We start from the raw sequence: 27,990 nt of genomic DNA on the forward strand, positions 1-27,990 counted from the left end.
TGGATTGGAGGGGGGGGTAAGAGAGGTATCAGAGAGATGGAGAGGACTGGAGTAGAAGAGGAGGAGAGGCAAAGACGGAGAGGATTGCAGAACGGGAAAGCGGAAGGAAGAGGAAAAAGTGGGTTGGAGGAAAGAGGAAAGGAGGGAAATATAGAGTAGAGGCGAGGAGAGAGGATTAAATGAAAGTAGGAGTGAATGCATGCAGCAGAGGAGCCTGTGGGGGGAGATCTTCCCATTAAGAGGCACAGTGCTCGGCTCTCTGATCTCCAAGTTGCGTTGTGGTGCCAGACAGGAATACTCTAGGGCGACAACCACTGCCACTAGAGAAACAGCTCCTCAGTGACTGATATACAAACACTGTGTACAGCTACAGCGAGGAAAGGAGGGAGGGACGCAAAGGGAGTCAAAAGAGGAGAAGGATTGAAAAGAGGGAGGGAGGGGGATGAGACAGGAGGCAATAAGCCAGTATGCCAGAGTGTCATTGTATGAAAAGCTATCTCAAAGGGCGACTGGAACCTACCAAGCAGTACACAAACTAAGATCTTTTGCAGATTGAACAAGGTAAAATGCAAATACAGTGTTTAATGTAACGCTGATTGTATATGCAGCAGGAATACTGTGTGATATATTATGCATTGGCTTAGAGTACCTGCTCTATGTGTAGTAAGTAAGACCTAAATATTTTAGGATATTTAGGTTTATGACTTTGCATATGGAAAGAAGTCCCTGTATGAGGAATGTCTTCATGCATACAGGATATAACTAAAAAGAAATTGGTTAGCTGTGCTCTTCTTACTGCTTGAGTTTGGAAGCTGAAATCTCTTTTAGGGATACATATTAATGGCTGTGTTGTTGTTGCCTGTTTATCCAAAGCCTGATATAGCTTTTTCCTATCCAATGGATTTAGCTTATTCTGAAACTACTGTTGTCCAAACACCTGTTCCACTGGGTGACATGTCCCTTCGTTATGATGACCATGGGTTCTGTAGTTTATTTTGAGTCAATCCCACAAACAAAGTCCCGCCACTATAAATACTAACTACAGCACCAAATGTGTAATACTCCTAAAACAACAAATGCATTGTTGTTTAAGTAGTGTTTGTTACTTGCCTTTTTATATTTGTGAGCCCTTTATAAAGATTCTTTCAGTTCTGTTTTGACTGTGGCTACATACCACCATTCACCAGCTTTTTTGCATATCTATTAGAAACATCATGGGAGCACCGTGTTTACTGTAAACTATAGTGGAAAGTGTCTTTTTGCAACAGCAAAACATTTCTATTAAGATGTATTAAGTTTAAACCAATGAAAATCATTTTATTTCTGCTGGTTTTCAACCTTCTGCCCTGCTATCTTTCTGACTTTCTAAACATCCTTATTATTTAAATATAATATCTCAGATAACATTCTGACTGCCTGAGCAGAGATATATAAACTATTCAGGAAATAGATGGGGTAAATATGTTCTGTTATGAGTATATCCACCTACCTTCGTGACAGAAAGATTAAGCGTCTTTGACAGCTGGGCTCCATTACCCAATATTGGGTTTTGGGCAAGCACTGACAAGGTATGACGTAGAGTCAGTTTGACTTTTTCCAGGTGTATTTCAGTGCCCAAAAGTCCTTTCTTTTCCTCTTGGGTTGTAAATCTTCTCTCTGGAATATTTAATGTGAAAATGCAGTTTGTTTTCCTGAAACGTTGAGGTATTTTTGCTTTCTAAGACACGGTGAACTGCACAATGTCAGTTCAGTAGCCACTGGGGAAAATGCTGTAATAAGCAATAATTGTATGATCATTCCATGTCAAAATGTATAGGAAGTAATGGCGACAGGATTTTTATACAGTCGTAATAGTCTAGCCTTAGGGACCTGTTTATTTTATTATTTTGCCGACATCATATTATTAGCTGATGTTATCATGATCATTACGTCCGTGCCGCCTGCATGATCCTTACATGATTGCCCTATTCCAGCTAATGAAACTGGCTCTGCCAGCCTTGATACCTGTCACCCTGCCAAAACCTTGCCTCCACTTGATTGCCTCTGGTCCAAGTAATTTTTTTTTGTTTATTTTCATTAACAGAAACATTAGGTCTCTATTCTTACCGGATACGGCAAATGCGTTAATGAACATGCCAGTTAAAATAAAGATGAAAGCACCGGTTAATTATCTCCTCGAACATTCTGCATGACAGATTAATTCCAATGAAGAAAAAAAAAGAGAGAAGTCATTACCGCCGGCTCGACTTGTCAATGTGTTGATCTGAGGAGCTGTTTACAAGGTTCATAGGATAAGAAATGAAATTAAAATGTACTACAGGACCTCATTACAGCTATCACACCCTACAGTGGGGGAAAGTTATTTCCCCCACTGAAAAAAAAATGTACATAACTAAATTTAAATTCAATAAAAAGGTCAACTAACTAAAAGGCCTCGCTAACAGAAACTGACATTCTGACCTGACGATCATGTTCATGTTAGCTGATTTTTGTTGTTTGTTTGTTATGCGTGTTTTGTGACTAGTAGTAGCCATAGTTTTCTTTAGTTTCCTGCATAATATTAACAAAACAAATGAGCCAAAATGAGTTTTCACAGGATCTATTAATGTTGATGGTTTACTAAATAGTGGATGACAGATAAAGTGGGAGGAGGAAAGACCTTTGGAAATGGTACTGGCAGTCTCTAATCTGCATGTTTACAGCTTTCATTAGAAGATCATCAAAGTGTAGAATCGATTGTGTAGTAGTCGCTCAGCAAGCAGCCATATATTCAGACTCCGCAGGAAACTTTTGTTGTTAATCGAAAGAGAGTTGTGCTCTGAGGATGTCGAAAAAAGAAACCGTGTGTGTGTTGTAGCACATTTAGCATTTTTTTTTTTTTTTTTTTTTTTTTTAAAGATAATTTTTTTGGGCTTTTCCGCCTTTAATCTTTTGACAGGAAAGCTAGGTGAGAAAGGGGAGAGAGAGGGGGAAGACATGCGGGAAACCGCCACAGGTCGGACCCGAAACCCGGACCTCTGCGCCGAGGCACAAACCCCTCAGCACATGCGCGCCCGCTCCACCACTGAACCAACCCGGCCACACATTTAGCATTTTTTTATAGCACCACTCGCTTTGTCTGTGTGTAGATCAGGTTTTTTAGGAAATGCAGGTGCTTCCAAGCACATCTGTAACAGTGTCTTCAATCCCAGAGCTCACATGTGGCGTGTGACCACCATCTGTTGGTAGCAGTGCTTCCCCAAAATGCTTTCTGACATACATGTGTACATTACCCTAACCTGCTCCGTCAGATGAGCGGGCACGGCAAGCGCTAATGGAACACGTTGGCCTAAAATAGCACGTTAATGACACAGCTTGTTTAATTGATGGGATGGAGGGGGGGGTGGCCAGAGGCTCATCTGCGATTGGTGGCTGTAGTAATCAATTGACACCCACCCCCACCACCACCCTTTCCCCTCTGCTTTCCTCCCTCCTTCCTTTCTGTCATCCACACCCACACTTCTGGGAAGAGGAATGCAGGAGGGAGGAACTGAGGGAGGGAGAGACTGTGAAGAAGAGGCAAGAAACTCCGTCTTGTTACATCATCACAACCCCTGGTATTATGTGCACCCTGATCAAAATTCATGTATTCAGCCCGCCTCCCACTCTCGCGGATCTCTGAGAAAGCGGCGACTTGTTGGTTTATTAGCGATCACCCGTCGGATTGAGCCTGGAATCGGACAGGCGCAGGGTGAGAGAGGCGGTGGGGACGACGGACTGATAGCACGGATGGATAGGTTGATGGGAAGAGCAGAGGAGGGTGCCCTCGGTAATCGTTGCCCAGGCAGTTTAGTCATGGTCCTGGTAATCTCTGGTGACCTTGGCTGCTGCCTTGCTGGCTGGATTTCCGCAGTGCCGCATTAATATGCACACAGTTAGGAAATGGGCTCTCAGCTTGTCTTTGAGTCTGTTTTCGTCTGTCTCTTTCTATCCCCCTTTACACACACATACTCTGTCTCCCCTCTCTCTCTCTGTCTCTCTGTCTCTCGCTCTGCATTTGTGTCTCTCCTTCCCCCATTTTTTTTCTCCCACTTTCATACATTACTGGCAACCATCTCTTTCAGCCATTTAGCTCACCTCTTCCCATATTGTCTATAAAAGAATCACAGACTTCAGAATTTATGATGGCATCTCAATTGGGCTGGTGTCAGAATTTGGCAGGCTGAAGGGTTTTTAAGGTTATTTTTATGGCATTTCTGCTTTATTAGATAATGTGCTGCCTTGCAAGATGCCAGAGACAGAGAGAGATAGATGAAGAAGAGGAGTGATAAACCGCAGAAAAAAAGTATTTTGTCCAACAACAAACTTTGATATTCATTTTTCTTCTTGCCTTATTCCTTATGGCTTTTTACATCATTTCTGGGCTTGCTTCCCTTCAAAGAGAGGTCAGAGGTCAGGGTTCGCTACTAAATGTAAATGTAAATGTAATGTACTAAACATCCACCCTGTGTCTTGCTCAAGGACACTAAAGCAGGAACTACAACTGGCACTAAGGATCGTTTGGTTAAAATAATACCTACTATTCCACACGCCCCTCATACACTGGAAAAATACAGGCGGCTTTCAGACGAATGTGACAGTGTTTCGCAAACTGGAACCGTCTGCCCTAGCAGAGAAAGAAAATGAAAAAAAGACAGTGTCCCCCTTAAATTACTGACGCTGCATTTCATATTATAATTTTCTCTGCACACAGAAAAGGGAGATGACAACTTGGCCACCACATCCCATTTGTGCTGACTTTAAACTCAAATAGATTGACAGATTAAAGGAAGGATGAAGGTGTGACTGACATCTGAAATAATCTTACAATTTCAATCCTTTTTAAGGTTCAAAAGTTCCTTTTTTGTGAGAGTGTATTGGTGCTAACACAGTTTAAAGTGTTTCTAAATGCAGCACAGAACAGTTTTAACTAGAGACAACACTTAACGTAAGTGCTTGTCAAAGTCTAAAAATGCAACGTATCCTCATACAGTTCGTACGATATCTTATGAAAGGTTCTGTACAAAGGTTCATGCATTATCCTACGAATGTCCAGCAACACGAGTCGCTGCGCCTGCACAGCACAAGCCCCTGCAGTGCGGAACCTGTATCGGACCAGAACTACTTGGTAAGGTTGCAGAATAGATTGTGGTTTGGGTTAAAATTAGAATGTTTGAACTAATTGGCTAAGTTAAGGCAACAAAACTATTTTTACAAAAATAAATTACCATAAGTCAACGTTGATTTTTGCTTTCACACAAACAATGGTCTCCTGGGTGAAAGTCCTATGTTAGTTTGACCCACCCATCCACCCCGACATCCTCCCTACAGCCTAAATAATGATTGCCTTTTTATTCATCACATTAGACCTCTTTAGACTTTTAACAGCAAGACATATATAATTTAATTTCTTCATGACATCCTCTTTGTCTCATTTTCATAGCTCTCTTATATTAAGTCTTTATCATGTTTTTCTTGTTCTAAAGTCCAACCAAGGGCACTGCCTCTTTGATATTCTTGATCACTGGTGAAGGGAAAGCCACAGGAGGATGGATGAGATAGATGCAGTTAAAAAAAAAAAAAAGACTTCAGATTGCCAGTGATATAAAAAAGGACAAAAATGTGTTGAAGTTGCAATCCAGGTAGGCATACTTTACTATTGATGGCTTAACAGCAAAGCTGGTTTGGTTTGATTGATATACGGAAGCACAGGCCTTAGCATTTGATCAATATCAGGCCACTGCGTTTGTGCAGCTACTGCACAGATGTACTGTAGTTGGAGTTGTTTTCGTCCGACCTCCAGCCTTTTACAGCGTTATCTGTTGAAGTAGCCTGGGGGGGAGAAAAGGTCTGCAAGTAGCTGAACTTTTAATGTTCTGTGTTTACAAAGAAAACGCAATTGATAGCCACCGAAGAAAGGCGCAATTTTTTCTCTCCAGCATTTCTTTCGTAGGTGTACATGCAGCCCCATTCTACAGCAAGGTCAGAGTTGATGCAGCCATCTGGTTTCCAACTTCATATACCAAAAACAACAGCCTTGTCCTTATTGGTCAGCCTTCTGTTTCAAGGCAAGTCCAGCTTTTGTTTAAAAAATAAATAAAAGTGAAGCATCTTTTTTTTTCCTTAGTTGAACTATGACAACCAAAATCAGGTCACGTTAACACTTTAGTCTGTACTGTCACAGCTAGCTAACTATTAGCGCCTGAAGTGTTCAATAGTAAATGAATAAACAGGGCATTGAAATAAATGAATATACGTAAATGAAATAATCATATGAATAAATCCAGACAAAACACACAGCATGTGTTTGGCTATCGGCTCATTTAGGGCCAAGCAACAGACAATTACCAATTGTCTTGATTGACAGATAAAACATTTCTGATAAAGAGTGGCATTATGAATTCAAAGGACATTGTGGAATAAAAAATGGCATTGTAGTAACATTGTATTATATAAAATATGATATATGTTTTAGAAGTTAATTCTTTCACATTCTCATTGTTATATTTTGTATGTATTCATCATAATATTTATTTGTTGTGGTACTTATAGTACTACTAAGTTTTTTTCTCACAGCATTTGCCGAGATGCCATATTTCAACAGTTTGGAAGAGCTGTTATTTAATATTTAGTGACAAGACGAAGGTTTAGATCATACAAGGTTTGAAATGGATTTGATGCTGTAACCCTTTTTACGATTAGTTTCTTCTTGCGTAAAAAATCTTGAATTTTTGTCAGATTGTAACTCGCTCTTGAAATATGAAAAAAAAAGAAGCATTTTTACCTCTCCTGTTGTTTTTTGGAAGCTGGTGACACCTTCAAAGGCCTCACTTCTCTGCATGCTCACACTCATGCAGCTGCAGTGGGAGCACTTACCAAATGAAAGAGCCAGTCTGAACAGCCGAGGAACAATTGCATTAATTAAGTGTAGTCAACCACCTCTGCGGATAGTTTGTTTGTATTGGATTATCCCATGGTTACCTTCGTCGAACCTGCGATTCTCGCTAACAAGCCCACCGAGTCTATCACTGGAGGGCTTCAGATTATTTTTGAGTTTTGTTTTGCTGTTGTCAAGCTAACGGGGTGAGTGGCGCTAATTGGCATTCATCCCTTCTTTTTTTATGTTGTACAATCAGTACATATGCATGTGTCAGTGAGTTGAATCTTGACGATTATTCCATTTCCCCAGAAATAAGATTCACCTTTACTTTAACCTTTTTATTACTGTTCTACTTTCCGTAGCTCCCCGATTTCCCTTCAGACGGTCATCCATCTAAAGCAGTGCACCCCGGTTTAATTAATTATGTATATGCAAATGTGTGCTCATAGTGCCAGGATCTCCATTTTCATTTTCGAGGCTTTTTTCCCTTCTCTTCCTCTTCCTCTTCTTTTTCCTTCTCCTTTAATGGCAGCTCCAGGTGGATTTATTGTAAATTCAATTTGCATTAAGGTTCTAATTTGCTGACAATTTTTAAACTGTTATGCACCTCATCACCCACCAACCCACCCCCTGAACTTCCCATGCCTGAACTCTGGGTGCATTTAGAGGGAGAAAATGGGGTGCGGCACAAGCAGAATAGGATGACTTATTTCAAATCAGGAAAATGAACTGCTTGTTATCAGCCGGTTGGCTGAGAGATAAGGGAATTACAGTTTGTGTGTTAAGGGAGTTGTTTTTCTGTGTGTATTTAGCGGAACATATAGCTGTGTTTGTGTATGTGTGGCTTAAAGTATGCCTACATGGTTATATAACTAAAAACTAGCTCAAAATGACCAGATTGGGCTCATGTTCATCTCTTATTTAATTAGATTCATAGTTGAAAGTGTTTCTGACCTAAATACAAGTACTCCCTATTTGCAGTGTTTTAATATTATTCATTTAGAATTAGGTTGGTAGTTTGGTTTATTTATTTATTTCTACAAAGGAAGAAACTATCAAATTAAAATCATATTCTGTTTTATTCTATTGCATTTAGCTTGCTGTAGGTTGGTTACTCTTAGACTGTTTTGGAGAGATTTTGGATCAGTTTACATTCAGACCAGCTTTTACTCATCTAAAGGCTCGCAGCTTGACGGGCACAATAACTCACTTGCCTCTCTGGGTCTACAGTATGAATAAGGTAATGTGTAATTTGCAGGTAATTTGAGCTGTACTGTCAGGAGAATCTCCTCTCAAAGGTAAAATCGTTTTTAAAAGGCTTGTTTGAGACTCTTAGTCATCTTCAGTCTGGAGAGAAAATTGGAAGTGATTGACTGTCTTTTCTGTGCATGTCTGCTAATGGCAGTGTCCTGCATTTTTTCCTTCACCCCTCGATTTGGAATGAGTACTTCCCCTGACATTGCTGCCATTCCTCTACACAAGATGTGCCAACAGCTTTTTTCCTTTGGGCCAGAAGTTAACACTTTCTTCTCCAGATTCCACCCACCACCATATAGTCACCTCGAACCAGCCAATAGGAGTCGCTAGTGTAGTGAAACAGACAAGATCCCTCATTGGCTTCCCAACTGCAAACTGCAAATCGTGTTAAATGGGTATTCCAAGAGTTTTTTCATTATCCTGCATCACCAGTTAAAATTGCCATTTGGGAGAGAGAACATGTCAGTGCTGTGGCAGTACATAAAGCTAAGTCATTAGATAAAAGTATCAATGCAAAGTTAGTAGAATATAAACACATTTAAATTGACTTTTGACTTTTAATTGAAACTATCTCAAAGCTCGGGTTGACTTTTTAGATTTAGTGGGCAAGATGGGAAGCTTTGTAGTCAAAATGCTGCAATGCTGCCAATAATGAGTGAACTCGACCCCGGCTATTTATTTTTTAATTGCAGCTTTGATCCGTTTTATGATGCGCTGATATGATGAATAATGTAAAACTTGACCCTGGTCCAACTTTTTATGGGAGTAACAAGCACGGAAGAGATTAATTTTAGTTTGTTACGTGTGACCAACAGGGTATTACTCACTCACCTTCTCTTTGGCTAACCGTGCTGTCCCATCCTAACAAATTCAATCAAATGCAATGGACACGCCGGCAAGACAAAGCCAAAAATACCACCTCTGGTGCAGAAATATGAAACAAACAGGCATCGGCATTTTCAGGAAACATCTCAGCCAGCTGTCCTCACTTCCCCATGTCACTGGCTGAATACTGTCACAGAGAATGAGTGCAGTGCATCATATTATCTAGTTTGTAATTGAATTGTAGCGGGAGGTAGGTTGGTAATCAGTGTACAGCAGGTAGTTTTCGTTCCAGTGTTTGACAGTAATGTCCTCTAATGGGAAGCTCTGGCTCTACTGTTGTTCCAGGCCACTAGGTTTCTCTGGCTGGCTGGCTGGCTGGCTGGCTGGCTGGCTGTGTGTGTGTGTGTGTGTGTGTGTGTGTGTGTGTGTGCGCACGTGCGTGTGCACGTGAAAGTTGTGGTTCATAGTGTATGTTTGTGTGCCTGCATCTCTTCTGCCTTACATCTGAATTCCTTTCAATATTCCTATAAAATTATTATTTCTTTTTAAATATACTCGTCCTTAAAACCATATCTGTCAAGAAACTGAGTCACCGTCCACTTCTGCTAAATTACTGGCGATTCACAATGGCGATGTCATTTATAGCACGGATGCCCTTACTTGTGTGGCTTTTGGGGACCTTACTGTCCTTGCTGATCTGCAGCTCGAATCATTTCTCTATCATAATCTTCTTCCACTCTCTTTGAACTGCCGGCACAAGCTCGCCTCACCCTCCCACTCTTCTGTATAGGAACGGCATAGCTTGGAGATAGAGGACGGGTGAAACGGAGATAGAGGAGGAGAGCAAGAGAGAGAAGTACAAAGGCAAAAAAGAGAAAGAGATGATGCGCTGGTAGTTAACACTGTGGGAAAAAATGAGAGACAAAAACTAAGGTCCGAGTTGGCGTATGAGTGCTGACACTTGCATCCATCAGGACGGTACCCGCTGCTTGCTTTTTGTTGCATATTCTTGCCATCTTATCATTTCACAGATGGCTGGCGCAGAGGCCGATGGGACAAGGCTCTCTATCCATCTGGGTTTGCTCTATTTTCACCTATGCTTATATCGCGGGGGCACCGGAGCACAACGCCAAAATTGTATGTCGGTGTCTGTAGTGGACCGGCAAGGGTCTGAGTCACCAGCTTAGTGCACCCACACCGCCATGATACAGCACAGAAAAACAGGCTGACAGGACTGCCAGCGGAGGCAGTGCGGATCGTGTGGCCCGTTCTCCCTGTGTGTGTTCCTGCTGTGTATTTTGTACCTGTGTGGGTGGGTGAGAGTGTGTGGAATACGTCTTAGCCACACTTGTCCTATGTGCGCAGTCATGTCTGCAATGCAGCACTCGGGTGTTTTTTTTCAAGAGCCAGTATTGTTTATGTTGTTTGTCTCAATGCATCCCAAGGCTGTTTGTTAGATGAGAGGATTACTGGCGCCGTGGGGAACAGAACGATGATTTTCTGATTATATAGTGCTCTCTCTGGAGTAGACACCCCAGCCATAACAGGATCACTTTTACATCTGCTTCTTGTCAAATGTGCCCCTGAAATAGGCACGAACTGAGAGTAAACCTATAGATAGAAGACAATTTCTGTAGTTTGATTGTCCAGGTGAATCTAAATGCTGTTTGGGAGACATAGTCACCCCATTAAAATCAGAAGTCATTCTCATGCTCGACATTATCCAAAAGGATGATAAGGCACTTTTTTGGACAGATTTGGACGTATAGTGGGATGATGGGTTTTCCTCTCAACTGTAATATTAGTGTTATTGAGCGCAAAAGGGAAAACAGGCCCTAATCACCTATACAGAGTCACACAGGCTGATTTACATACTGCTTTGAAGAGAAATGCGCTTCTGTTTTTTATTTCTACTTCATATACAGAGTAGTATTTAGGTTAATAATTAGAGGATTTCTCTGTTGCCAGTTTATATTTAAGGGATTCAGTCAATAACCACTCGATGAAAGCTTGTACATTTCCCATTTCAAAAACGTATTGTCAAGAAGGTCCTTCCCATTAAATAGTCCTTTCACATAATGTGTTTTACATTTCTAATTTTAAATTAACAGAAGCTTTGATTAAGATGATAGGGAAGAATGAGTGCTACCTTTAGCAACATAAAAGACGGACAAAAAAAAAGGACAGACACATCCCAGAATGCATTAAACAGCACAGACATGGCCACTTAGAAATCTGCAAGTAGTAAAAGCATCAAGAGTCACTGACCATTAAAAAATAAAAAAATAAAAAATAAAACTTCCTTCGCAGACATCTTTGCATCACAAAGCAGCTATGACTTGTGTTGCTTCTTGTCACTGAAAAATAGAACCATGTCCTCTTCTGTTGCACTGCAACCATGCAAAGAAAAAAACAGGATCTTGTTTTTGCAATTCAAGTCAAATTTAGTGTCGATTATATATTTAAAAATTCAAAACTTATAGACTGTCTTTTGCCAATTTTAAATCAGTGTGCACATGCTTGAAGACAAGATTAGAACATCTGTATGGTACGCTGAAATGGATTGTCAAATTGATTTTTAAAAAAATTATAAAATGGATGATTAGGATCTGTTGCTGGTGCATGTAGACATATATTCTGCCTTCATAAACTGTGACCGTAAGGAACAGCTTGTACTCTTCCGCCAAACTAGTCTTACCTACTTGTGTGTGTGTGTGTGTGTGTGTGTTGTTTGTGTGTGTGTGTGAGAGAGTGTGTATTTATTTTCCTTTGTGCCTCTTTCCTTATTTTCTTCCCTGCAAGGGTGCATCCTGGCGAAGTTGGCCTTGTCCCCTTACCCATCAGCTACCTCTCTGTGCTCTCTGTCGCCGTCAGCGTTTAACCCGTGATTGGAGACAGCAGGCGCCGCTCTCTCCGGAGGCCGTGTCCAATCAGGGGAGCTGAATCTGATATGGAAGGAAGAAGCCGGCAAGATTGTGGGCAATGTTTATTTTGCGATAGGAAGAAAAGCAGTTTGCTTTTCCCCCCCTTTTTTTTCTCCAATCACATATGAGTATTTGCATATAAATGACGGCCCGGTGGCTGTCAAGAAGAGAGGGAGCTGGGAAGAGAGACAAACGACAAATCAAGATGAAGTGTCATAAGAGTAAAGTGCAGGCGAGACGGGGAGAGCGAAAGCTGTTTTATCTGCTTGTGAGGAACTGGGAGGTAAATGTCACTGCAATCATGAAATAAGCAGGGCAGCTGGAGTCAAAATCTTTTCATCTACATTTAACCTTTTTCTTTCTCCAAATTTCTCAAAACAAGACTATATTATGCTAATGTTTTATTTGAATTTAAAATATAGTTTGAATATTTTGGGAAAGACACTAATTTTCTTGGCTCGGGCCATCGTTCCAATGGGTTATGATTACATTGTCCTCACCAAAATAATTGCTAAAAAGGTGGCAACATCACAAAAAATTGGTTCAACTGGGCAAACATGAGCGGTCAGACAATCATACAGGTTGCAAACAAGCAGACAGTTTTGTCAAATCACTTTATGGTTTTTCTCATCTGGTTTCCTATAATCCCTCAGTGCACACAATACTAACAAAATAATATTAACAAAGTAAGTATGGTAGGCCAAAGTTTAACCAGGAAGTCAGTAGGTAAACTGTGATGGATGTTTACAACGGTTAATTTGGGTTATAATTTTACTTTTTCTCTTACAAATGAAAAAACCTGTACTGTTGACCAGAGCTACAAAATACAACCTATGTTATAATAAACTAGTTTTTCTTTTAACTATAGAGCTGCAGTCTGGAAGTAAGGGGAAACAGCTCGCCTGGCTCTGTCCAAAAAAAGATGACATACCCACTGCTATTTGTAGCTATTTCGTCCTGAACAACAGTTCATCCATTCGTGCAGTGCTTCTGTGCAGCATCTCTGACTACAGCACAGGTTGCTTGATACAGTCAGTGAGCACAGTGTTTAGGTTAGTTAATTAGTCAGCTTTACTTGGTAGGCATAATTTATAATTTTGGACAGAGCGAGGCCTTGCTGTTTGCCTTACCTCCTTTTTTATGCTAACCTAAGCTAAACACCTCCCTACTCCAGCTCTGTAGAAAATGTGCAAAAATTAGATGTAAAAAGGAAGACATTGAAAAAAGCATATATGACCATTTATTTAACAATCTCCCTCCTCTGCGCTGCCCCCTGTATATTTATAGACCACTGTTCACTCCCAGGTGCTTATGTATTCTTCTTTATGTCACCATATGGCCCGTAACTCAATTTTAATTTTAGCATTTGCAGTTCCTTATTGTTGCAGTGCCATTACACCAACAGTATACGACAATTATTTTCCATCCTATAATTTTTTTAATAGATTATTTGTGTGTGTGTTGTGTGTGTGAAGTGAACATACTCTCACATGCAGAGGCCATAGGTGATTGCTTTATTGGTTGATGATTCATTCTCTTTTTCAACCTGCTGGAGGTACTTCAATCATGCACGTAATCTCCTCCTGTACGCCGGCAGCCGAGAGGTTACCTTTCCCACACATCAGAGCTATTTTCTTCTTAATTGAGACCCACTCTGCTGCGACAGCGTTTTCACAAGGAGGAAAATGGCAGGTCAAGATTTCGAGACATCTCTCTCCTCAACTGCCTCCCTCCCTTGGCAAAAGTGGCTGTGAAGTTGATAAGTTCCTTTAGGGACCCTGGAGCAAGGCCAGCTTAGACACTACACTTCATGAGGGCAAGTAAAGGTTGATGTCGCGTCACCTCAGTGTGTGTGTGTGTGTGTGTGTGTGTGTGTGTGTGTGTGTGTGTGTGTGTGTGTGTGTGTGTGTGTGTGTGTGTGTGTGTGTGTGTGTGTGTGTGTGTGTGTGTGCGTGTGTGCGTGTGTGCGCATGTGTGCATATGTTTATCCAATCAGCCTAGGCCTAATGTATGCGCGCCTTTCTGATTAAAATACACTGGTGCCTTTATGGAGAAAAATGATAGTGAACCATCTCCTTGAGAGAACAGACACTTTGTGGGAGTCTCCGTGGTGATGTGACTCAATCTGCATACGATTACCCCTCAGCAGACCTGTAACCCAATTTATGAGCTGATCACCTCCTCTCCAGAGGGAGCACATGCTCATTCTCAAGTGACAGTAAAATGGAGCAGAAACACGATGACATAACATTTGTTTAGCTTTATTGTGGTGCCCTTTAAACCAGAAATGCATCATAGTTGTTTTTTTTAATCCATGTTTACTAGCATCTTGGTCACATCTGTGTTACATCGTTTCAGCAGAAGATTTATTTTTTAATATATTTTCGAATGCCCTGCTCTATATATCCAATACGAAGGAGCTCCACTAAAAATAGGCGAGCTAGTTCCTATAAAACTATATACATTTTAATGCATTTTAAATTCAGAAAAACAACTTCAGTACACAAGTGAAGAATGACTTGAGGCCAATTTCCAGTGTGATCCTTTTATAAGCTATGGTCGAATTAAAATAATGAATATTGAATAATGTTATGTATGTATATTTTGAAAGTATAATTAGCTTTAAAACTCAAAAGACCTTCGTAAAAGTCTTCTTTGCCTTAGCCTTGATTTTAATGTATGCTTCGGTCTATATTTGCATTTAAACCTTGGGTGATGATTTTTACAGATACATTTTTATATGAAAAGAAATGCATCCATGCAGCCAATTACCTTTGGCATTAGAAACAAGTTGTTTTTTTCTTCTTTGTGTAAATGACGTCCTCGGTTTGGTTTTGGGTACAAGCATAAAACATGAGGAAGAAAGCCTTTTAATAAATGAGGCCCCAGACCTTTACACAGTTGGACAAATGAGTCTAACATGACAAACATAAAAACAAGGCAGGCCTGACAAATGGCCCTGTCTTTGTTTAATGGCGTGGTTTAAATGGGGATGTGGCTAGAAGACCCCATTTAGATGTGGCGTCAGTGAATGTGGCTGAGTCAAATCCCGATTTCCATGCTGAGCGACCTGTAAACATTTGTTCTGTGATCATTTGGCAAAACAACTGACCGCTGACAGTTACCAGTTATTATTTTCCCAGCTGACAAACAGAATTGTTTGGACCCAGGATGCTCTCGGGACTGTGATTGAGGAATTACCCCTTTTTTACTTTGGGGCTATGTGTAGCATAGCCCCAAACGCTGCTTATGCTTGATGGTCCCAGTCGCTTGAGTTGTTGTTATCACTCAGCAGATTGGCCAATTCCCTCACAAATTGTGATCCAGCAGAATGGAAATCTGGTGAGCAGGGAAATGATAATCAAGTTCAATTAGGCTTTGTACCATGTTTGTTTCCTGCCAACAGATTAAGCAGAATCCCCACCCTCACTTACTGAAGTGAACGATAACCCTCTGTCAAAAGTCTGAAACGGGCAATTTGAGGATAGGTGGAAGGTAACGGATATTGGCGCTTGCAAGCTCCTCGGACAGTTTAAAACTGTTGAGCTGGAGTCAACCCTTAAAAAGAAATTAATTTACGGATTTCTGATGCTTTGTAAAAAACAAAAACAGTAAAATGGGGATATTTCCAAAACCCTGTGCAGTAATCGAATGCCTTAGGGTGGTTTAAAAAGCATCCTTTATCTGGCAGTTTTTCACTGTTGAAAAGACCCAGTGTTACATGTTGCGTATGTTTTCAGTAGTAATCGACCATTTCACTTTTGTATCACTTGTCTTTTTTATCAAATGCATACTAATATGTATGTCATTTAATGATTTAGTCTAAAGCTTGTGATATCCACATTCAAGTATGTATCAATTTATGTTTTACTAAACAGGCTATGCATTTGTACTATTTTGCACGATGACTACAATATATTGTACTGTAGTAGCAAATATCTGGTACTCGGACAACATCAAAAGAACTCTTTCCCATTCTGACACATACATTTTCTTCAGTAAGAGAACAAATTTTAGTTGTAAAAAAAAAAAAGAAGGGTGTACTGAGTATTTATTTGGAGTACTGATGGGAAAGGCAATAACTGAGCCAGGCTGTCTGATGTTTAGCAGTGATGCATTTGTGATTTTTTGTGCTACCAAATCAAGTCTGTGCAGCCACACTGAAAGCACTTTTAAGTAAATTTGTCCTTTTCTTTCTGTCTGGGCCGGCAGAATATCTATACAAGGGATGCACCAGTTTAATGATCAGCTAGTGGGGCGTATTGGCACATTAGATATCTTTCAATATTTATTAATATTATATTTATATTATAAGTATTCAGATCCCTTATTTAAGTAAAAGTACCTGTACTACAATGTAAAATTCTCCATTACAAGTAGAAATCTTGCACTAACATTTTATTCAGTGAAAGTACAGATGTGTTTCTGTAAAACCAAATGTACTTAAGTGTCACAAGTAAAAGCAGAATGGCCTTATTCTATTATATTGTAAAACTTTGTTAATTAGTTTTTAAGCAGCATTGTAATGTTGTGGTTGTTGTTGACGGTGCTTATTTTAACAACTTTATATATTTTAAGGTAGTTAAATATTTCCCAATCTTTAATCTTTTTTATTCAGTGAACCAGGGCTCCCCAAAAGCCCCTGGTTCAATTAGTTTTGGTACTCTGATTATTTGCTAATTTGTTAGGGAGTTTGCACCGCTAAAGTAAAATTTTAACTAAGGTGGATCCTGCATTATTAGTTATTTTAGTTATCTATTTAGTTATTTTGTGGTTGCTGTAAAGTGCTATATAAATAAATGCTCATTGATTGATTGATTGATTAATGGGAACTTTGAAGTGACAGGGTACATACCCATTGCACATGGGGCAGCAAGTCACTGCGCCATAAACTCCCAGATATGAGAACCATGTTTTAAGAGTATTTTATGTGTGTGTTGTGTGTATGCACACCTAAGAGACTTATCAGAAAGATGACCTCATGCACACTTTGGCCAGACTAATCTTGTTTTCTGTTTGAGCCGCTGCCTGCTTATATGACCTCATTAACTCCCCTACTGTTTATATTAGTTGTGAGAGTAAAACACATTTCGGACTCTCAATTAGGGCACATGATTAGAAGTGAAACCATCTTAGCTGTGGTTGTCTTACCTTAAGCTTTCAAGTTATTATCGTCCACAAACTAATTAGCAAGTTCTTGATAAGCGAGGGTAGACCCTGTGTTGCCATAGCAACAGCTTCACAGACTTAATCACAATGAAAGAATTGTGGTGTTGGGTAGCTCGCAGAGCACATGCTGCCTTCCCCAGCATGTGTGTATTTGCTAAAAAAGAATTCTAGTTATTTACCGGTTTTTGTTTCACGGTCTTGCTCCTGGGCGGACCCTCGTAATTGAGGTTTAGAGGGGGATGTCAAAAAGTGCATCTGAACGCAGTGTTCTCATAAAGACAGTGACTTATTGTTGCTGATTTAGGATCGTGTCGGATCAAGAAAGGTGCTGCAGATTTGGCACTGCTGCTGCAGGTAAAATGAGCTGTCAAATCTGCTGGACGGTGAAATTACGAGGCTAATGGCATAATCAGTAAGATATTTAAAGGCAACGTTCACCCTCAACTACTTTGAAGCTGTAAATGTTGAATCTTGGCTGTTAAGTGAATTCCAGGACCCGTTTTTGATAAAGTGCTGTATTTCATCAGTTTTTTTTCCAACCTGCTCCGTCTGTTAAACTCTCTTACTACATTTCCCAGAAAGCCTTTTAAAATCCAAAAGACAACATAGATGAAGTGAGCAGAAAATGAATCACCAACTATTTTGATAACCAATTAATTATCAAAGTCATCTATCAAGCACAACCGCCAAACCTTTTCTGGTTTCACCTTCCAAAATGTGAGGACTTGCGGCTTTTCTCTGCTTTATGTTATTGTGAATAAATTATCTTTATGGTTTGGACTGTTGGCCAGACAAATCAAGCATGGACGGATTATACTCCAGCTGCCCTGAAGGCATCTGGATGTGACATTATGTTGTCCTCATTTTTTCACTGTTTAAGGGATTTAGTGTGTGCTTTTCCCTCTTTCATCTTTTCTCCAGCACCTAAAGCACCCACTAGTGTTGTTGCTGCCGCTCCCAGCATGACCCTTACAGTACCACACAATACAATACAAAGACATAAATCAGCATGGTTTAATCAATGCCCCGCCAACACCCCTCCCCCCGGTTACCCCCAGCGCACGCACTGCACCTCGCTGATTGGCGGCCAAGTTGCTTCTTTGGTAAATAAAACATTTATAGAGGCTCAATTAGCGAAGCCTGTTGAGTCTGCGGCAGCTGTGCTCACCAGCTGTTATTAAAGGAAGAGATATGCAGCGAGGGAAGAGAGGATGTCAGGAACAGGAAGGCAAAAAAAATGGATAAGGTAAGATAAAGCATGCAGAGAGCTTGTTTTTGATGCGGTGTGGACCCAGTTTGTTTCTCAAATATAAAACCAAGTAAAAGAGTGTGGCTAAAGCCTCTGCAAGCTCAGGAGCTTTTATCTGATTCATAAGATATAGTTGATATAGTGAATGAAGTTATTGTAAACCTTGTTGAAGAGTTGTCATTCCTACAGAAGGCCTTGGTCTGATCCCCTGAACTAAAGCAGCAGCAGGTTAGCTGTACAATATCCTGTAGGTTACCATAGTGATTTACCACAGTTATTAATTGTAATTGTGCCAGGCTTGCAAATCAGGAACACCTGAGTTAAACCCACTAATCTTGCTTCATGATACAGGCCTCAGCTCACCTGAAAGTTATTTTTTTTCCCATTTTTATGAACCACCCAAATATGTTGCTTGCTTGACACGGTTATTGTACCTCCGTATTTTTTACGCAACTCACTATGTGTGACAATCTCAATCAGCAACTCAGGAGTTGGTACTGTCTGTGTGGCTTTTCACTGGCATCAGGACTTGGTAAAGATTAGTGTCAATTTAATATCTGATGTTTCTCATGAATCTTAGATGTAAACTAAGTCTGTGGATCAAAACTATCCCTTTGCCTGCTGTGTATGAATAAAGCAGTTATCATTCAATCTTTGGAACTTTTTTGACTGACATTAGGTGGGCTTTATCAGATGTCTTATTAGGAAATCCCCCATGGTTCCACCTTGGCATGTGCAGCTGCACAATACGAGACAAGCTACATTTTTATATTACTGAAAACAGCCTTTGAGATCTGAGGATAATCTTAAAAGCAAATGCAGATTTACTGCAGTTTCTGATTTTTCTCAGGTCAAATGTAGATGTGCCATCACTGCCATTTAAACAGATACAGTATTGACGGCGGCTTATTCGCAGTTTATTGCCAGTAGACTCAATTTATGTATGAGGTGGCGACATACAAGTCAAACATAAATACAGTAATGTTTGAAGGTGAAGGCAGGTGCAGACAGGCAACAATGATTGAATGCAGCAATTGATATGTTGAGAGTTCAGTTTAACATTCAACCGGATACAGTGGTGCTGAAACACTGTCTTTTTAAATTAGCTCTAAATTCATTTTGGTACGCTTAAGAAGTCATATGTCAAATGTGTGTATATGTATGAATAGCTTCACTTGGTTTGTTCTTGTGAAACAAAAAAAAGGAGACATTGTGCATCAGTGCTGCAGGGAGGAGAAGAGCGTCTTTATTGATTGTGAACAAGGATTGCTGGCAAAGCACATGAACAGACAGATTGATACCAGCACTGACCTGGTTGCCACATGCCCTTTTCATGACTACAAATCGCCTCTGCTTGGCTTGGTGAATTGGCTCAAAAAGTAGTTAAACCCTTTCCTAGTAACTCAATGCTTAATTCTAATATTTTTTTGTCTTTTCTTTGTCCTTTTCTTTCAGTGGAAGGCTGCACGGATTGGTCAGTGGACTACCTGAAATATAAAGTGCTTCTTGGGGAACCTGTCCGGATTAAGTGTGCTTTGTTCTATGGATACATCCGGGCCAACTACACCCATGCACAGAGCGCAGGACTTAGCCTTATGTGGTACAAAAGTGCAGGACATGGTGACTTCGAGGAACCCATCAGTTTTGACGGAACAAGGATGAGCAAGGAGGAGGATGCCATATGGTTTCGACCGGCAGAGTTGGACGACGTGGGGTACTATTCCTGCGTATTAAGGTAAGTTTTTGTAAACCAGCATTACTTGGAGACATACATTGGAGGAGTAAAGTCCTCCCCTGGTGATTTCTAATAAAGTCTCTCATCTTTGGCCAAAAGAGCACTGGTTCTTAGTCCACAGAGCATCTAACAGTTTGAGGCCCCTTTGCTTCACTTTATATGCTAAATTATTTTGTTATTCTCCTTTGGGGGACAGTAAGCCATTAGGTGCAATTGGTAAATCTATAACTTTTCGGCCCTCGCAATTCCTTTCTAAAAATGTGAAAGAGCAAGGAGTGAGACGAAAGAGAATGGAATATAATTCAGAGCAGCAGGATTGAGGAAAGGAAAAAGGCAGATACAAATAAAAAAGAGATGGGGATTTGTACTATCTTCTTTTTTTCACTTGCCTGATGGAGGAGGTAGACAATTGTTTGATTCACTGTATGAGTTCTGTAGAAATGTAGGGCTGCCCCCTTTTAGTCGATTAGTCATTTTTAATGCTTTTTCATGCTGAATAATTTATTTCCCAGAAACTTATGAGCACATTTCTGGTAAACACAAGATTTAAAAGTGGTGCGTTTGCATGATTTCTTTATGGAGGAACTCAGTTTTACAGTTTATAAATGGACTGCATTTATATTGCGCTTTTCTAGTATTAACGACCACTCAAAGCGTACAGATGTGTAGATTAAATCAACTAATCGATTAGTCGACAAAATCATATGAGTGTTATTGGACTAAGAATTTCTTTAGTCGAGGACAGCTCTAGAGAAATGTTTTGGCTTCTTAGCTCATATTGGCAGAAATTTTCATTAACGTGGAGGTTGTCTGTGAAAAAAAGTCAAGGCCGTGGTCTCGGAGCCCACGGGACAAGGGGAACTTTGAAAACACATCTTTCTGGAAGATAGGAGTGTAATCTTTTAATATTCAGTAAAATCCACAAAAACATTTGTATATCAACCTAAAAACAAATAATTTGGGAAATGTGTTACTCTCGCAAAAAAACAGAACAATGTACTCTTGAACAGTTGCACTCAGCACAGGTTTCCTTGTGTTTCACAAGCTCAATTTTCTGAGGTTTTGGCCATTACTATGCATCACCATTAGCACTCTCCCCTTTGCTGTGGCGGCCGCCTTGAAAAGAAACGGGCAGCACCAATCCAACAATTCTCTATTCAGCGACATTGGCAGCATTTTCTGGAGGTAGACAATCAGTCAGCTCAGAGGTATTGTGTAATCATGCAGAAAGTAGAACCATAAGATTTGATTTGGAAGAGTAGTGTTGCTTTGTCGCCAGTTTCCACCATTTAGAACCAAATTAAGGAGCAACACTTATTTTCCCATCATGGAGAGAAATAACAATAGTTCTGAATACAGAGCACTTTTCCATCACACAGGATTTCTCTCTGCAGGCAATTCTTTGGACCATTGTTGAATATAGTGGCTTTCTGCAGGTTTTTAAGTCAGGACAAAGAAAGTTTTTAATGCTTAACATTCAACTCTAAATATTTGCAACTCAAATGGAAGATTTAAAACCTTGATCCTTATTTACATTGCCAGCATTGATGCTACAATCAGCTCCTCTGATTTTCAGTGTTAATCAAAGCTTCCGCTGGGGTGTTCAGATCTTCTCAGTGTTATATATGACAATATGACATGTAATACACTGACTAGCTCCAGCATGGTAAGACCATGTCATCATGTGAATATTCCTGTGTGACTGTATTTAGATCAATGATGAAATTACATTTTAAAAACACACCATGTTCACTGCCACTAATTATCAATTAATTAGGAAATAGAGAGCCCAAGATACTATTTTTTACAACAACCCAACAACTGAAGATATTAATTTTCTAAAGCTACATTAATCATTTTTTTTTGGCCACTTTGGGAAGAACTCTACTATGGCCTTGTAAAGTCCGTATGGCTAATGTGTAAGCAAGATCTTGCCTGTTTCCACATCCAGCAGACATGGAGCAACAGTAGCATTCATTTGGAGTTGTGTTTCTGGCCACATGGCACATTTAAATTCACTGTTTTGGTCTTCATCAACTTCTAAGGAAAATAGCTGGCTCTTTAGCTACTAGATGCTCCACTATGTTCATTAGCTAATTGCTAACATTTTCCATCTCTCTTTGGTGCCAGCCAGGTAGTTTACAGTCGTGGACATGAGGTTGATGAGAGCAGTGAGATTAAACCAGAACGTTGAAAAGTTGTAAAAACAAAACAATGAGCTAAAGGGCACCAGCGCTGTTTTTCAGAGTTGGTTGGAAGTGCAGATTCAGGTGATGATTGATGGTGGGATTTTACTCAAGTTAAATCCACAAGCTGTATTAATTGAATATCCAAAAATCCGAAAAAAAAACAAAGGGCAAAACATTCATTTGTCACAAGGTGTTTACTGTCAGTTTTGCTACAGTTGAGTTGAAAAAATAAGCTGAAGACTGTGAACATGTTTTATTATATAGTAATAACTTATTAACCTTGTAGGTAAAGGGTTTTTCCTCTGGACTGGCTCATTAGTCAGCTCTATACAGTGACATACAGTGGCTTTTAACAGGGGGAGGCTTTGTTTAAAAGGCTTGAGAGGATTAGGTTATTGGACTGTGTGTCTGTGTGTGTGTGTGTGTGTGTGTGTGTGTGTGTGTGTGTGTGTGTGTGTGTGTGTGTGTGTGTGTGTGTTGTGTGTGTGTGTGTGTGTGTGTGTGTCTCACATGTTTAGTTTAATGCAGCATTCTGAAGTGCATACAGTAGCAATGCAACAGAATTGACCACATGGGACCATCAAATTAGAATGATTTATAGTCCTGTATTAGCATATACCGTGAGTTCTGGAGCCACAATAATAAGGCCAAGCCTTAGACCAGATGGCTGACAAAACAGACTTTTGATTGCTTTCTCGTACTGCATATGAACCTAATGGTAAATCTACTATATATATATGGTAGAAAATGTCTGACATGCCCCCAAATGACATACTGTTTGTGAGTTCAAAGAGAGCAATAACACTTGAGATATTGATATTGAAGACGATGCTATTAACCTTAAATGGCTTCTGTATGACGTTTGCAACAACATTTGCTTTTGTCACATTCTCCTCATTCTTCACTCGAGCGTTGACAGCGTGTTAAAAATCACAGGAATGGATTCATCCAATTTTACAACCACATAGCAGCCCTATTATGTAGACGTGACTCATTTCAATTCCCAGTCACCGCAGCCAAATCAGAGGATTGCTCTTCTCTTTTGTCTCAGCAGCGTGGGTCCTATAGATGATCAGCGCTTGCATATGTTAACATATCACATTTGGATAAGGCTCTTGGCAGTGTTTTTACTTGAGGATCCTCACCCTTTTGAAACATGAAGGGACCTAGGGAATTAGAGCGCTGAGCGATGGAACGAATTAATCACAGCACAACAAAATATCATCTCTCACTGGATACATTTTGTACTTGAACAGGTTATAACAATTCAATCCCAGTTACTATAGGCTCCTATGATGTTATTTTGTCAAAGCAAGTATTGATAGTGTGTCCAAGAATGTTACACATGATTGTTGCTGACGTGCTTGTCCTCAGACTTCTACATCTTCTGTAGAAATGATCTTTTCAATGTATTTTGTGTATTTGTCATCATTTTTGTTTCTCTTTTCCTATTCAAGCATCAGTGTTGCATAGTAAGGATTACAGCTCTTTTTTTATTCTTGTTTAATACATCTTCAGTGAAATAATATCATAGAGATATTAACATCTGGGTTTCTCCTACACAGTCACATCACTGGTTTGTTTGTTTAGGCAGTTTATTTAACAATGTCCCTACAAAACTAGCTAATATTTGTTATTGATTATGCTTCTTTGTCATGAAAGCAGTAGGGGATGTGTTAAACTGTGATATTATTGAACAGGGTTGCATTAAAAATGCATGCAGGTGTAAAATGCTATCAACAAGCGCTCACTGATAAAATGAAATCTGGAGCAATAGTCAACCTTATTTATCATTTCAAGCCTTCTATAATATTTCTACAATATCCCTATAGGGACTTAGAATGTAGCTGGTCTGTTTGGTGACTTTACCTAAAATACTTTATATTTTGATCTAGTTTTTCCTGTCATCAGAATTGTATTTGAAACTAGATGCTTCGGCTTCGGTTCAGCTACTCAACTGTGAGTTTATGATGTGATTTCTATATGGCATCTGTAATATACAATAGCGACTTTCAGTCCATGTGTCCTGTACACAGACTTTCCAGATGCAGGGGAAGAGATTTGGCTGCCAGCTGTCCAATTATTTAAGGTATAGGAAATAGCCCATACCTGCTCATGAAACAGCTTTTGACTCAATCGTCCAATTACTTTAGGTCCCTTGAAATAAGGGGACTATGTATGAAAATGTTTGCAATTCCTAAACCCTTCCTCCAATTTTGATGTAAATACCCTCAAAATAAAGCTGAAAGTCTGCACTACAATTCCTTCTCAATGATTTCATTTCAAATCCATTGTGTTAGCGCACAGGGCTAAAATTATGAAAATTGTGTCACTGTCAAAATATTTCTGGACCTAACTGTGGATGATGACAGAGACACATCTGCACTGAAAAAAAAAGCACAAACATCTTAATAACTTTGCAGTTAGCAAAAGCAGCTGGGTAAAATGTGCTAACAGGGTGCAGATAAAGACAATTATTTTCAATTCAAATCATCTAGTTTCAAGTACTTTCTTAATCAAGAGGCATGTTCTTAATAGTGTCTGTCGTCTTCCCTTCCTGTTTGTTCCTTGTTTCAAGACTTGTGTGTATACTGAAGCAGAGCTTAAACCTTAGACTGAATATGAAGTTTACTTGCTTGTTGGGTGGATTTGTTTTTGCAATGTAGTTCCTCATTATTACATAATTTATTTATTTCTATCACTCTATGGTGCACTTGTTCTGTGTATTTGCTCAGCTGCACTTAAGGTTGTTGGAGGGCATCGTCATACACTAGCCTGCACACACACACACACACACACACACACACACACACACACACACACACACACACACACACACACACACACACATGTCAGTTCTCTACTCCCCTGAGACAAGATGCCACTGACAGGGACTTAATGTGCCTCCAATCTGTATGTTAAAGCAGGCCAAATTGACACACATGCACACACTCAACATACTGAGCACATATGCCTGTCTCTTTTGCTCTTGCGCACACACACACACACACACACACACACACACACACAAAGATACACTACATGCAACATGCATTACGGACATATAATGAGGGACCGATATGATGATGAGCAGCGCTGTTTCACATTGAGAGTTTTCAGATCTTATGCCGAGAGGTCTGTCGTATGCAGAGTGAAAACATCTGCAGTAACTGAGTGTATCTTACTGTAGAATGACAGAACACACACACACAGACACAGACACACACACACACACACACACACACACACAGCCATCCGGGTACTTGGAGGATACCACTAACTCCCCAGCACTGCTGCAAGTGTCTCTGTAAGCCTATTAGCATTACAAAGTTGCTAATTCCTGTTTTTTTATACCTCGATGACAGCCAAGTAAAAGCTGGTATGGCTACGTGACAGGAAAATGAAAAAAACATGGAGTAGATGTAAAAAAAAAAATGGTTCACAGGTGATCTCAAAGTATGTGATTTGGATTTAAATCTACAATAGTAGGATGAAAGTATTTGATACGTATGATTTGTTTGTGTGTGTGTGTGTGTGTGTGTGTGTGTGTGTGTGTGTGTGTGTGTGTGTGTGTGTTCAGTCATTCAATTATTTTGTCTTTCACTTGTAAGATTCAACTGGAATCAGGACCGTCCACATCACATTATGTAAATTATTTTACATGGCAAATGCTAAAATGTTGCCTTGTGCTATTAGTGAGTATTATTTTTTTAATCCAGTTCATCCTGGTTTCAGAGCAGAACCTTCGCTCAGCTGACGTTCACCTCAATCTTATAAAGTTCCTTCCCCACCAGCTCTCTGCAGAGTTCCTTGCTGCCTAGTCTCTCCATCCACCCTCTCATCATAATGTAGCATGTTTTCTCAGTTTCTTTTACTTTTATGCTCATGCATTACGCATAAATTAGCAAAGCAATCTGATTTGATGGATAAGTGTTTCTGCTTTGATACAGTCACATGCAAGATTTCACGCTCTTGTGGGATTTCTAGGATTGCCTAGCAACGTCACTTTCTGTATGTTAAAACAAGTTGTTCTGTGTGGAGTCCCCAGCCTTTGTAGTTTTCAGTAATCTTTAGGTGTTTTCCCAGCTTCACGTTGGCAGAGTTGTTGCTCCACTAGTTTTGTGGAATATGTAATTGTCATGGACTGTATATATTGAATTATGTGTGGAAAAATGTTGTGTCCTGTTGGCAGACTTTTTTTTTTTTAAACATCTGGCTCTATTTAGGTCATGTGCAATGCATGATGGTTGTTGGTGTTTCCTAGGTTAAAGTTGCTGTGCACTCCTCATATTTTTCATTGCTTTTCCTGTTGGATGTTACCATTTCAAAATGTCTAAAAGAAATCTTTGGAATTCTTCTATTTTAATTCTTTCTTTCAGCCATTTCCATCTTAAAGGTGCTGTAGGTAGGATTGTGAAGATCCAGGATTTAGCCAAAGAATTTGAACATCAAAAACTTCTCAGTCCCTCCCCCCATTTCTGCTAAAGCCCAAACGGTCTCCTAAGCCCCTCACCCTACAAGGGAGAATGAATGTGTGTGCATGAGCAGTGATTGACACACAGTTAGACACTATTTTTTGCAAATCGCACTACAGGCTATAGGTGGTGCCAGAGGAGCCAGATTTTTTTCCACTCAAACATAGGATCAGTTTCAGCAAAGATGACAGAAAGTTAGTTTTATAAGTCATACCTACTACGTCTTTAATGTTGTGTGTGATATGACAGCAGCAGGTCAGACTAAGCAATTGCAATGTAATTATTCAATGGTCTTTAAACAGCTTTCAAATCAACACACATCTATTTCATGAACAAACTTTAGCAGAAACAATCACCAACCTAAGCATGCATCATGCACACACTCTGCAGTGTTGGTCAAACAAAAGCCCGGACACACATCCACAGTGTATCGATCAGCGTGGAAAGTGCAGGGATTACAGTGTCAGATTAAGGGCAGATGTAGCAGCGCAGAGAGGATCCCACTTCTTGGCAGATAGCTAATGTTTAACCTTTAACCTTGTTCACCGGTGTTGGCAAGCTGCCAAGCTTATTAATGGGTTTCCTGCATGTCCTGCAATGCCTGGGCTGTCACCAGCAAAGGACAATGGGAAGGGAAGATAGCAAAGGAGTGGGTGTGCATCTCTCTGTGTGCACGTACATTTGCTTATTTAAGCTGGGAGTGCACCTCACCTGGAAGCTGTGCACACACGTACACACCAAGAATTTGCACAGAAAACACACTTCCTACCCGTCCCAGAGCGCAGACATGTTGACTGTGTTAGTATTCGTGTGCAGGAGTGGTTGGTGATATCTCAGGGAAGTGACAGTCAGAATGGGCCGTCTGGAACACTCTGTCATTCAGCCTGAGTCAGGGCCTGTCCAATTGATCCAGCCCAGCTGTCAAAGCCAATGAGAGACACTAGACTAAGGAGCAGCAGGGATGGTTTGTGCTGCCAGGGGTTATAGATGATGTATAATATAAGGATGGTGTTTGTGTTATAAGCTACCTGGCAGGAGACAATCCATTAGCTGGGGCTCTGTGGAATAGCTTCACCGAGGAGGACTATAACAATGACGCCCTGATGGATGTTTATTAATGGAGTTTATTTTGAAATGCTGTGCTGTGCAGAGGCACATATGGATGAGGTTTTGAAGTCACAATGAAATGAAAAATTACTTTTTTATCCAATAATCTTTCCAAACATAAGAAATACCCCGACGCCTACATCTGGAATCTTGCACCTTGTG

General features: G+C 40.1%; 1 protein-coding gene across 6 annotated transcripts in view; it reads left to right on the forward strand.

Annotated features, from left to right (window-relative positions):
* LOC114551118 (interleukin-1 receptor accessory protein-like 1) overlaps positions 1–27,990 on the forward strand; it is a 269,852-nt gene that overhangs the window by 104,814 nt on the left and 137,048 nt on the right. For all 6 annotated transcript variants that reach the window (XM_028572210.1, XM_028572209.1, XM_028572213.1 and 3 more), the window contains one exon: positions 19,778–20,057. In XM_028572210.1, the coding sequence (XP_028428011.1) occupies positions 19,778–20,057 (280 nt within the window). The remainder of the gene's footprint in view (positions 1–19,777; positions 20,058–27,990) is intronic.

The sequence above is a fragment of the Perca flavescens genome, chromosome 24, assembly GCF_004354835.1.
Source record: "Perca flavescens isolate YP-PL-M2 chromosome 24, PFLA_1.0, whole genome shotgun sequence".
NCBI classification, from domain to species: domain Eukaryota; kingdom Metazoa; phylum Chordata; class Actinopteri; order Perciformes; family Percidae; genus Perca; species Perca flavescens.